Raw genomic sequence first — 12,739 nt, 5'->3', positions numbered from 1 at the left:
TTTTCAGTCTGGAAGAGCTGGGGTAGACCTCAGGTGCTAATACAAAAATCAAGCGATTAACATTTGTGCATCAGCACAATGAGAACTGTTTTAACAACCGGCACCAGCCATTTGGCTTCATCGTTTCGGCCTTGGGAATTTTATTACTATTAAAAAGAAAAAGCGCTTTTTGATACTACCTCAAGTTTCTTTTTTGTTTCTGTTATTTCTTCTAGAATACTGTTTGACAAAGGCTGTTTGAGCAAATACCTATTTCCTACTCAACTGAGTAATAAAGATGTTACTCATGTATTATTACATCGTACTACTGTACAATGATGACCATTGCATGATGCTCAGAAGCTGAAATTACAGATGTTTTGTCCCTTAAATTTGCACTTTCTTTCAAAACCAAAAATAAAGACATACATGCAGCCCTAATTCTGCACCCATCAAGTTACTGCACTCCCTATTACATCTACCAAAACATTGCCTCTGTGGGGTCTGCAACATTTACCTGAACCCTCAGTTGAGTGGGGTCTGCAACAATTGCCACAACCTACGACCACCACAATACTCTACACTGGTGTTTTTAAAAAAGCAGGTACAAAACTATTATGCTGCTAAACATCATTTGCTTGCCCAATGCTCTGTGTGCATAAAAAAAAGCCAATTAGAAAAATTTGAATCTGTGCACACATCAGTGCACAGGCAGGTCAACATTCACTGTGCATTCTGCAGGAGTAATATTCCAGCCTAGCTCCCCCTTTGGGGAGAGAGAAGGAATTGGCTTTTAAAAGCACAGGCTGCATCGCATTCTCAAAATACGAACATCCACGCTCAGAACTGGAAATCCTATGTGCAATCCATTCTTAATTTTGGAGCATGCATCTACTTCACAGTCCTTTTCAGGTAATTTTATAATAAAAAAAAAAATAAAGTCCTTTTATACCAATCCTACTAATAATATAACTGAACAGTACAAAAGAAAACAAAACCACAATTGCCCAGCAGTCAACTACTCAAGAGTTTGTTACAAACAGCAGCTTGGCCAGAATCCCCTTCAGGATGCTGAAAATACAGCACTGGCTGTTTGTGCCAAATTTGCTTGTTTGTAAAATACTGCAGAAAAAGGCTCGAGGTGGAAAAAAGGGACTGTTTTGGTGAAACACCCTCTCTAAAACACATTTTCTCTTACTGTGCAACTAAGTATTTTTTTTCCAACAGCACCTGCACGTGTTCCCCATTAGAACTGTCAAATATATGTGTAATTGTATTTACACTCACACACTCACACAGAGCACCCACAGCATTAACAGAGATGAGAATCTGAGCGGTAGAAATCTACAGTTAGTGAGAAAACCATGAAATGCCTCTAACTGTGCTGGAATGAGAGGCATGCACTGCTCCACCATGGCAAAATTAAAAGGAAATTAAAAAGACATTTGGTCCACATCGCTAAGAGTAATGCCATAGAGCACCAGACTGAAATAATAAGGAAACCGTGGTTAGGAAGGACAAGATCAGTGGATGGATCACAGTGATTAGAACAGTTATAAACGAGACACGATGGTACTGTGATTCTCTGAAATACCATTGAAGGAATCAGCAGGAGCAGTAGAGGTCACAGGGTCTGGAGGAAGGGTGTTGGCAGCTAAACCTAGAACAGGGGGTGGGGTATTTTCTGATTCACCTACACAGCAGAGAAATCAGAGCAAAGAGAGGTGAAAGAAATTACTGAATAAATTGGGGGAGCTGGAATTAAGCATAAACTGTATCACAAAGATAAACTGGTTTCTTTCTCAAAGCACAGGCGACTTCTTTTATCATCATAGCTTTTTCCTGGCTTTCTTTGGTGGCATACCATGAAAACTATGATGTGAAACAGAGTTTGCCTTTTTAGTTATATATATTTACACATTGTTTAAAAAAGGGTAACATATTCCATCATCACCCAAACATGGGTATTTTTCCCCACAACATCAGTTTATTCAGACCTGACAAAATTTAAACAAATTATATGACTTAAAACAGAAAACATGAATCTTTTTGAAATATAAAAGCAGTACATGTAATAAAAAGACTTTGTTCTGAAGTCAAATCAAAAAGAGCAGCAACAAAAAGTATGCAGGGGAAAAAAAAAACAACAAACTATCTTAAACTGCACATGCTGCATAGTCATCTAGAAATTCCCCATTGGGTTTTAGAAGTACCAAATAAAAACAGATCAGCTTTTGCAAGGCTTAGACAGCACTCAGTCCTTTGATGAATATTAAATTTGCTAACTGTGTGCGTAGGAAGACAATGTGGGGGAAGAGAACAAGGAAGAGACAGAGCATAAATTTTAATTTTAGCATCCTCCAAACAGATTCTGCTTACTTTATTAAAAACAATCTGCATACCTCAAGTTAGGAGTGACCTTTTTCCCCAGAAAGTATTAGCGAGAGGAAGCCTGGCGAGCAATTACAAAGCATTTACTCACGCCCTAAGGCAGTAGCCCCTGTAGTACCACCTTAACTATAAAATGCATCACCCTTACTATCTCCACAACCTCATGCATTTTGCACTTCAAGATCTGCAATGCAGGCAGACTGTTTCACTCACCATCTCTCCCTCCTGAGCCTGCAGCCAGTGCTCCTCCCCACGACCATCGCTTCTGCTTCTGTTCCAGCTGCTGGCTGCGTTCAAGGGACCGGCGCATCATGGCTTCTAAACGTTCCTGGTTATATGTTAGCAGGGAAAAAAGACCCAACAAAAAACAAATCTGAACTGGATCTTTGGGGGCTTGGTTTTGGTATTAATTCTCTCTTCCTGAAACCATACTAAAAATAACACAGTTCCCCTGTTGCTCCATGAGAGATGTTTACAGGAGCTTGTTTGCAATAAAAGAAAAAGGACTGAATAAAGAAGGTATCAGCATGCTACCTACCTCCAGATATGTGTATCCTTTGTCTGCAAGCCACTGAGGTCACTACAGAGGCCTAAGTAAATAACACAGGTTGCATCACTGCCTAGCATCTGCTCCTGCTGCTGAGGCTGCTGCTGTGCTCTGGACTTAATTTGTATAAGAATAATGCTCGACAAGCATTAACTCCTTCTTGTCTATGCAGACCTCAGGATTTTTTTTTCCATCCCTTTCCCAGCACAGCTAAATTGCTGCAATGCCAGTGGCTCCTCCTAGCCACGCAGATAAATGATCACTTCAAACCCAAAGTAGGTTACTTCGCAGGATGCCAAATTTATTTATTTATTTTTACAAAAACTCCCTCCTTTCTTCTACTATGTTCTGTACAGCCCAGGCATTTAGAGCTTCTGAATCTCCACCCCCCACCCTCCCCACCACGTACTTTTTTAGTACATGCCCAGATGGTCCTTTTTCTTTTTTTTGTCCTCTCCACCCCCACATTCTTCTCCACAGCTTGATGAGTTAGGGCTTTCAGATGGGGGAGAACAAGAAGGAAATTTCTTTCCCTCCCCACATCCTGCTCTACATTTAACTTACAGCTACGCATGGTCACCTCACTCCCTCTTCATTTCCTCCTAACTCTTACAGACCCCAAACAACTTAGTCTTGTTCCCACCTCTTCCCAGTGCTGGTATCTCAAGAGGTTTATTGTTGCACCAATGATCTCTGCACCTTTTCTTTTCCTCCTTGCAAGCTGATAAAACCTGCTTCTTCCCCACCCACCCTCACCTACCATCCTCTTCCTTTCCTTTTCCCAGTACCTCATTCCGATCTAGCAACCTCTTCACCCTCACACTGCAGCAGCCCAACCCCTACTGTGAAAGGTGAGTCTATTCTTGATGCCTCCAACTCCTGCCCCAATGGGTTTAAGCTCTTTAATCCTACTAGTATTTGTGGTCCTATTACTTATTACCTTTCCTATGTCCTCCTGGTCCAGTATAAAACTCCTACTCTATCCACGTCAAACTTGATCCTGCAGGTGGCTGTGATTACATCACATTCCCTTTGTTTTCTATCACCCCCCTGCTCTGTCTCCAGTATCTTTTGGTAGCTCAGATCAGCTGTCCAGAAAACCTCTCCTGCATCTCTTGGCCAGATAACTTTCTCTCACAGATTCATGACTTTGGTCTAGGTTTCCTATTCCTCTTCCCTGAGAAATTTTAGCACAAAATTTCAGTCTTTGAGCCTAATCTCCTTCAGTCTTTGTGCTGATGTTGAGCCTGTTGTCTCTGATGGAGCTTCTTCAGCAGATCTGATCCTAACATCAGACATCTTCAGTAACTACCATGCTTGGAGTGCTTATGCACGTACTGTTACCTTCCTAGGGCTCTCTATATGGTCACTGGCTTTCTACAATGCCAGATGCCCTCTGATCATCTTCTGGTTATCTGCAATGCACGTTTGTTTCTTCAACATCTTTGAAGAATCTCTTTCTACTACATGACTTCCAGTAATTTATTTCTGACTTCATTTTTTCCACCTCATTCAACCCTGCTACCAATTAATCCATCAAGTTCAACAGCAAGCCACTACCTTTTGTCTTTAAGCTCTCTTAATTTTACTACAAATCCCTTGTACCACAAAGAATTCCATTATATTAACTTCTATACAAAGAGCAGATAAAGGCAATTCTCGCACATCCTTTCTATCCTTCTCAGCTCTCCTGTCCCTGTCATCTTTTGTCCAGGCGACCCACCCTCCTGTTACAATTTCTGCTGCCATCTCCAGGAAGATGATCTTTCTGTTATGTGTTTTGAGCTCTCACTTTGGTTTTGCCTCCCCTCTATGTCTTTAGCTCACAGTCCATAAGGTAACATCATTCAAAGACCACCGAAAGCAGGCAGCTGCTTCCCCTGCCTCCCTGCCCCCTCCCCCTTCCCCCCTTTCTGTCTAGTCAGTGCCATCAGTGTCCAGGCAGACACACAAATGCTCTCTCTACCTCTTCCCTCCTCCTCTTTCTCCCTACAGAGCACATGCACGAGGCATCACAAAGCTCAGGCACACAGCCCCTTCTGCAGCGGCACAGGAAAACCCCGCAGTCCTGAATACCCTATTGCTTCTTGTCTGTACTTGGGGCGTGAGAAGAAAGCAATCTTCCAGTCTCTGGAACCCAAAGTCACTCCCCTCTGATTCAGTGTGCTACAGTCTGCCTTTCTTAGGGCTTGATGATGTCATGTTCATGTTTAAAACCTGTGTGTGCTGGCTTTGCGTTTTCAGTTCACAGTTGCTGCATTTAATTTCCCACCTCCCAACGTTAATTTAATTCTCTTTGAGTCTCTTTTCTCTTTCCAAACCTCACCACCTCTTTCATCACCAGTTCTTTGCTGCAGTCTGCTTATTTTCGCTACTTTATTCTGATATATATAGGTGCAATATACATATATATCTTTCTACACACACTCTTTACAAAGGAAAATGACTCTCCCATTTCTTCCTCATTGAAGCATACACTGGAATAGAATTTTTCTTTCTTTCTTTACGTGTAATGGATATTATAATCAAAAAAGGATAGGATGAAAGCAGTCAAGTTTCAATTATCCAGGTGATTTATGTTTGGGTTTATTTTTTTTAATGGTGCTCGAAGCCAGGGACAGCAATATTCTGTAGTTTGAAACCACAGACTACACTTATACCACCTACGGTGAAAGCTCTGTTTTAAGAATAAAATGCAAGATGAAATAGATTAAAGAAATTAAATGCTTTTTCATACATATTTGAAAGTCCATACTACCTACAATCTGAGGTTGAAATCTTCAATTACATGACGTGGAGAGGATCATTCATTTTCATTTGCAAAGAGCCTTTCATTAAAGCACTACAGAATATAATTATTAGACTTCATGAAACCCTTAAGATATAGTTTAGATAAAGAACAATACGAAGGCTGTTCTTCACAAAGAAAGGTTGTGTAAGCTTAAAATGTTTTCTAAATAGTAAAAAGCCGAAAGAAAGCATTAAGACACTTGGAAGCATAGCTTAAACATCTTGTACATTAATAATTTGTTCTGTAATGAAGACTAAACAACAGGAAAATGTGCAAAACCCTCCCCCTCTGTCATGTATGAAGTAGCTTCTTAAAACCATATCAAATGATCCACGTGATCCCCATTTGGGAACTCTTAACAGCTATAGAGGAAATAATCCCTGCACTAAGATATAGTGACCTTCCACCAAAAAAAGATAGTGTACAATCTTTGTGTGTAGACTAAATTAAGAATAAGTAAAACCATAAAGAGAGAGCCATCTACTGCTAGCACCTAAAATATACACATTACTTTCCAAAATCCACAGTTATGCATCCAGGTTCTCCTCAGAGTAAGCATCAGAGCAAACATTTACACTACCTGATTAAAAAACAAAACCCAACAAAAGCAAAGCAAACAGCACAGCAAAACAAACCCAAACAAACCCAAAACTCAATAGTGAGAATACAAGTAATTTGACTGAAGCACTTTTCTCTATGTAAAAGATGACACAGAAGTGAAAGCAAGGAAGAAATTAATATTACAAGTATTATGACTTAAAGTAGTTTAGAACTGTTTGTACATGTTAACCTCCCTTACAACACAGCTATCTAAAAGAAGCCAATACACCTCTTCCTCTTCATGTTATACACGCATCAGCACTGTACGTAAGTAGTGCGCTGTTTTCTGACATTACCAGTTTTGCCTTTTGACTGGCTCTCTCACACAGCAAGAAAAGAGCTCTGTTATTTTCTAGTTAGAGAATGCATTAAAAAGCAATACAGTCATTAAATTTACCCACCCTTCTGAACAGAAGTCATTTCTATTTGCACCCAATTATGGGTGTGTAGAGAAGGAACATTTATTAAGGGTGTGTGCAGAGAACAACGTGGGACAAGTGAAGACTCTGTGTTAAGGTGCACGGAAAGATGCAGCAACAAGGAGTTGTGGGAGGAGCAGAGGACAGTTGGTGTCTTAATGAGGACTAAACTCTTCTCATCTCCACCACGCAGCAGTTTCAGAGACCGCTTACATACCAATCTCAAACAGTTCATAGCAAAAGGTTTTGTATTACTTGTGCAACTGAATTCCACTCAGCACATGGACTGCCAAAAGATGTTAGGAAAGTGCTTATTATTTCCATATATTATCATTCAAAAGGCAATTAACACTGAATTGTCATAAAATAATTAATGCTATAACTACTTAAGAGGTTTTTGCTCTCTTGTGCTTGAATGAGAGCTTTTAACATGCACGTGCACCACACCAATGCCGAGGGATATTCTCTCCCATTCAGCAGTTGCTACATCAACCTTTCAAGTCAGCCCACTGGATTAGATTTGGCACCGTCTACCAGCACTGGTCCGTTTAAACACTGGCATATTGGTAGGATCAGTAGCAATTTCATCTGTTTCCTTTTAAAAAAAAAAACTGGTGGTTTTATTAAAAATGGATCTTTGACTAGACAGATATTATTGCTTTTCTTGTGCTAGCAGCCTTGACACGGCCCATACAACTGATGTTCATATTGCCTTAGGGAATCCAAAAGCAGTGGAACAACACAGCTTCTGTGGAGATTTCCCAGCACCCTGTGTACTGCTGGAAATACCTTGCAAATAACTAAGTCACACAGAAATTCAACATAGCAAAAAAGAAAAAAAAGAAAACCTAAACACCTGAAGGAAGACTAGCTTTGCTTTTAGGCAATCCCAAAGCCACTGGCTACCTACTGTTAAGGAAGTTGGCAGCTTTAAAAGTAACATGGAGAGAAGGGCAGTGCTACTGAAGACCTCTACACATAAGAAAGGTCTGATCAATGCAGAAAGTATTATTTGCAGATACATTTCTTCAGTTCCTGAGAAACTGGACACACTTCCACTGTGCTCTGCAACAAGCTCCAGCTGCCCCAGTGGAGAACTCTGCCAGAGCACCTCCACTCCCATCAACACAGACTTTAAAACCACCTTCTCTTCTCTTCTCTGGCACTGTACAGGGCAGAAGTAAGCCAGATAAGTCAAACTTTAGCCACCCCATCTTTGAGAAGCCCTTTGCACACAGAACAGCAAAGCAGAGGATGTTCCAGTGTAGGAAGCCAACAAGTCCCCATAGCTTGTTAAAAGCCATTAATCTCTAAAACTTACAAACACAACAACGTTTTCTAGAAAGACATTTACATAGCCTGTTCTTATCACAAATACACACTGCCTTCTGATGTGTGAACAAGCAAAGAAAAAAGACTTAAGGAAAATATAAGGGGCAACCAATAAGGCAGAGTGCAAAGGCAGCAAGCTCTCTACTTAGCACTTCAGACACCTGATGAGAGGTAGAATCAGTGCTCCAGTCCCAACCCGCTGTAAACCAGTGTTAAAAGGAGAAATACCCTCCCAAACCCACAGCTGTGACAAATACAGGTACAAAGCACTTCCAGTAAAGGCAGCCTCAAATGTCCAGAATGACCTGTAACTTCATCACTGCTACTACACATACGGGGTTCAATAGGCTCATTAGAAGAGCTGGAGGGGGATTTGGCAGAACCTTCAGTAGTATTCAAATGGAATTCGAGAAATGAGGGAACGATGACAAACCATGAAGGGATGTGAGGGTATGGTGGTGCCTCCCTTTCCCAGTTCTTCTTCCCTCATCCCACCCTGTTCCACAGATTAGTCCCCTATATACCCTCCCTTGCTTTAGAGTCTCATGGATTTTTCCTCCCACCAGGTCTATTCCATGTCCAAACAAGCAAGCATCCTCTCCTGCCCCCCAGTACATGTAGCCTTCTCTCAGATTCCTCAACCTGGAGGAAAGGGAAGGGAGCCAGGTCTGGTCCTGCCTTAGCTCCCAAAAGGCTTTGGACAGTCTAAACTTGAAGGACCAGCTCAGTGAGCAGAGGTAGGAGGTATTCATATTATGACCAAACACTTGGAGGCAGCCTTTCTCTTGCCATTAGAGAAGTGCCCCATCACATGTATGGGGTGTTGGGGAGCAGTAACAGGCTTGCAGATGCCTGGGAGAAACATCACTGTGCACTCAGTCTCTTGCATCCATCTCTGGGCAAGGGCAGGAGGCCACTACAGGACATGGATGGGGTCCCCAACAATGAGACACTTTGGATCTGGACCAGACCCTACTCTTCATTCTGCAGCACAGGGAAACCATGTAGGCAAGGAAAGCAGGCACCTGCTCACTCTTCCTACACCTCTCTCCCTCCCTGCCCCACTCTGGTGCAAATTTTGAGGACAGATTTTGTACTTGCCCTTACAACCCCTACAGAGGGGATCAATTTTGCTTAGCCAAAAAAAATTATTACAGCAGAAATACTGGGATAGGAGCACATCATTGACCTGATGTCACCACAGAAGGAGATCGACCTCATACCTTTTGTTTCTGTCATTTTTTTTCTTAAAAAAACTTGGAACAAACCACAGAACAAAATTATTTTTTAATTATTTCTCAGCTACTGTCCACAATCAGTATTTTACAGCTGAAAAAGGAATGGCAAGTTAGAATCTTTTCTTCAGGTTAAAGTGAAAAACGAATAATAAATTTCAGTGGACAGCTTTGTGTTATTCTGATCCTATGGAGAAGTATTTCACCTCTTTTAACAAAGATATTTTGACCAAAAGATACAGGGGGCAAGAAAAAAAGAACATTAGTAAAAGTGGATTTCTAGAGCCTTTTTATCTAGGAATGAGGGAACTATCTTCTTTTGATTTTTTTTACCTTTTTTTTTTAATCACTGCCCCCATTTCCAAAAAATCATTAATTCTTTATCAGTTGCAGTCGCTAGTGTTTTCTACAGAATGTCATGTGGAGAGACACACACACACAGAGCATTCAGAGATCTGCATCAGAAATTGGATTCACTAGAGCAAAAAAAAGAACCTTAAGTGATCTCAGCAGGGAGAGCAGAAAAGAGGAAGGGTATGAAGATGCTTCAAAAGATATGTGATTAATTCTGTTCTGTGCTAGAATTTTAAACCAGCCTAGACTCTTCAGTCTAAGTAAGAATTTCTGATTTTATGTCACTGAGAAAAAACAAAATAACCCATTTTCATAGACATTATTTTGGTTTCATGGACAGTAAACAAAACAGTAAGAAAAATCCTCCCCTTTTATGGAAATACTCATCTTTAAAAACTAGCTTCTGGAACGCTGGTGCTTTATTGTGTGACAGTCAGAGTCCCAGATATGTTAGCATAATTAGATGACTATTTTGTGAGATCAGACAAAAATCAAGAGATAAAAAAAGCTTTGGAAAGCGTTTTTGATGTAAAAGCAGTAGTAGAGTACTTGTAGCTGTGGTGATGTGCATTTGCAGTTTCCAAAGTAATGACCACATCTCCAGGAAAAAAAATAGAATTAAAAAAAAGAAACCAGCATTTAATGCTTGCCAATATTCAGCTGTGCTTAATGCTACTGTACAGAGTGGCTCTGCTGTACATCTCCCAGTGGGCCTTACCTCCTCCTCTTTAAGCTTTTGTCTCCGTTTTTCTTCAACGGCAGCTCTCTTCTGCTCCTCTCTCTGCCTCTGTTCTTCCAGCCTTCTCCATCGCTCCTCTATTTGCTTTTCATACTGAAGCTTTGCTCTTCTCTCCTTTTCCAGTATCTGCTGTTCCCTTGCAGCTTGGGCAAAGAAAAAGTTGCATTTGACTTTACACAAATTTCCTCTGGCTTTAAAATTACTGGGTAACATGACAACAGCGTAAAACAACAAATACAACCAAGTACACAGGGGTTTAGTCCACTATAGTGAAAAATACAGTGCACAGGAGTGCTGTAATGATTAGTAAATCTCAGTGCTTTGCTCAATAAACAAACAGGGAAGCCCTTTGTACACAAGGTGTCAGTTTGTGCCCCTTACCTATGTAAAAACAGTGTGCAGAATAGTTAACAACTCCTTTTTTGGTTATATTTCAAATCTCTTTGTTGTTTCACCCCCACAAACATAACAAATGTTGCCAGTAGGTTTTAATGTGTTGAAGCAAAAGCCCTTGGAATTTCTTAAAAACTGTGCTTCTCATGAGGTTGCCTTCAAGATAATATGTGAAAAAACATATGCTTAATTTTCTACAAAGCTCTGAGAATCCACTATTCTGTTTATAATTTGGTGCAACATCAGTAGCTACTTCTGTCTGCTTTAGGGGGAAAAAAATATATTACTGAGGGTTTGCCCAGTTGTTTATTCCAACTGAACTCATTATCTCCTTGAGACACTAGCTTCTTGTTACAGAAATTCAGTCTGCAACATTACATACAGGACTGTTGCTTCAGGTTTACATGGGGTAAAAAGTAGCAGAGCTTAATGTGACAAATCATGAGGAAAAAATCCACTTCTCATGCAAGTGTATCCATAAGAAGGCAGGAAAGTGAACTTCAGTAAGCATGCCTACATACACACAAGCCTGTAATGTCACATACCAACACACATACAGCCAATATCAAAGAAGGAATATTCTCACAGCTGACAGGCTAAGACTTGAAAGTTAAAGAAAGCCAGAATTAACACTGTTTATACAAGAGCTAGTCTTCCATCCTGCTCACCTATTCAGCCTCAGTCTGATTTTCCAGTTCCTGTTTCCTTTACAGGAAATTTTCGCCCTTCCAACTCTCTCTCAGCATCTTCCCATCAGTCCTAGGCTCTTGCCCAGACATCTCAATTCCCTCTTCTCCTCACAGCTCCTGTCCCCAGGCTCTTTAACCACAGCCACGACCTCCAATCCCTTCTAGCCTCACTCGGTCCCCAAGCCCCTGGTTTAAAGCCAGAGCCCCCCCCCGCAACACCAGATCCTTTTCCAGCTGTTGCATTTTTCCCCCTGCAACTACTGGATCTTTGTAAGATATTTCTTCCTCACACGTAACCTGTTTTACAGAACACCTTCTACCTTATTCTTTCTAGAAAAAAAAATATTTCCCCTTTTTCTTTATGATAACTCACTGTTTCTTACTCCACCCCACAGAACAGGGCAGTAAGAGAGGGGTTTCAGTGCTGCAGATGAGCCTGAACTCATAAGAAGAGTCAGACTTGTCAAGAGATAAAGAATTACCTCAGAGATAGTAGAACACAACTGACCAGTCGTTAAGTGTTAATAACTACTAGCCAGGTCAGGCAAAGCGGGTGAAACCAGCATGCTGGTGTTGATAAAACCCCAAAATAAAGTGAGGTGTTGTCCTCAGTTCAGCTGAGATAGAGCTGATTTTCCTCCCAGTAGCCAGTATAGCACTGTGTTTCGGGTTCAGGATGAGAATCATGTTGATAATACACTGATGTCCAGTTGTTTAGTCAAGGACTTTTCAAGCTTCTCATACTGACTTGCTAATAAGAAGGCTCAAGAAGCTGGATGGGGATGCAGCCAGGACAGCTGACCCAAACTGGCAAAGGGATATTCCATACCATATGACATCATGCCTAGTAAATAGCTTGGGAATGCTGGCCAGGGGCTGGACTGTGGCTTGGAAACTAGCTGGGTATTGGTGTCCAGCAGGTGGAGAGCAATTGTGATGTACATCACTCGTTTTGTATGTTCTTTGACCAATGTTGTTTTCCTTTTCTGTCACATTAAACTGTCCTTATCTCAACCCATGAATTTTACTATTCCTCCCCATTGCCCCATTTTCTCCACCACCCGCTGAAAGGGAGTGAGCAAACAGCTGAGAGGTGGTTTTAGCTGCCCGCCAGGCTAAACAACAAGCACACAGAGATTGTCCTGAGATTATCTTCTGAGTAAGTAGGTGAAACCTGGGACTGATATGGATAGAAGCAGCAAACAATCCTGTCATCATGGACATACATAATATTCTTGTTCCTTAATTTAGCAACAATAAACCATTGATT

At 41.0% G+C, this 12,739-nt stretch overlaps 1 protein-coding gene across 1 annotated transcript in view; it reads right to left on the bottom strand.

The window, feature by feature from the left end:
• The window catches only part of MAP7D2 (MAP7 domain containing 2), an 86,410-nt gene that overhangs the window by 23,350 nt on the left and 50,321 nt on the right, over nt 1-12,739 (bottom strand). Inside the window, exons 3-4 of the mRNA XM_084279119.1 lie at nt 10,367-10,530; nt 2,584-2,698 (exon numbers count right to left, since the gene is read on the bottom strand). Of these exons, the coding sequence (XP_084135245.1) occupies nt 2,584-2,698; nt 10,367-10,530 (279 nt within the window). The remainder of the gene's footprint in view (nt 1-2,583; nt 2,699-10,366; nt 10,531-12,739) is intronic.

Source organism: Gallinula chloropus, assembly GCF_964237585.1.
Source record: "Gallinula chloropus genome assembly, chromosome: 1".
Classification (NCBI taxonomy): domain Eukaryota; kingdom Metazoa; phylum Chordata; class Aves; order Gruiformes; family Rallidae; genus Gallinula; species Gallinula chloropus.
This window is presented reverse-complemented; position numbering and strand designations above follow the sequence as displayed.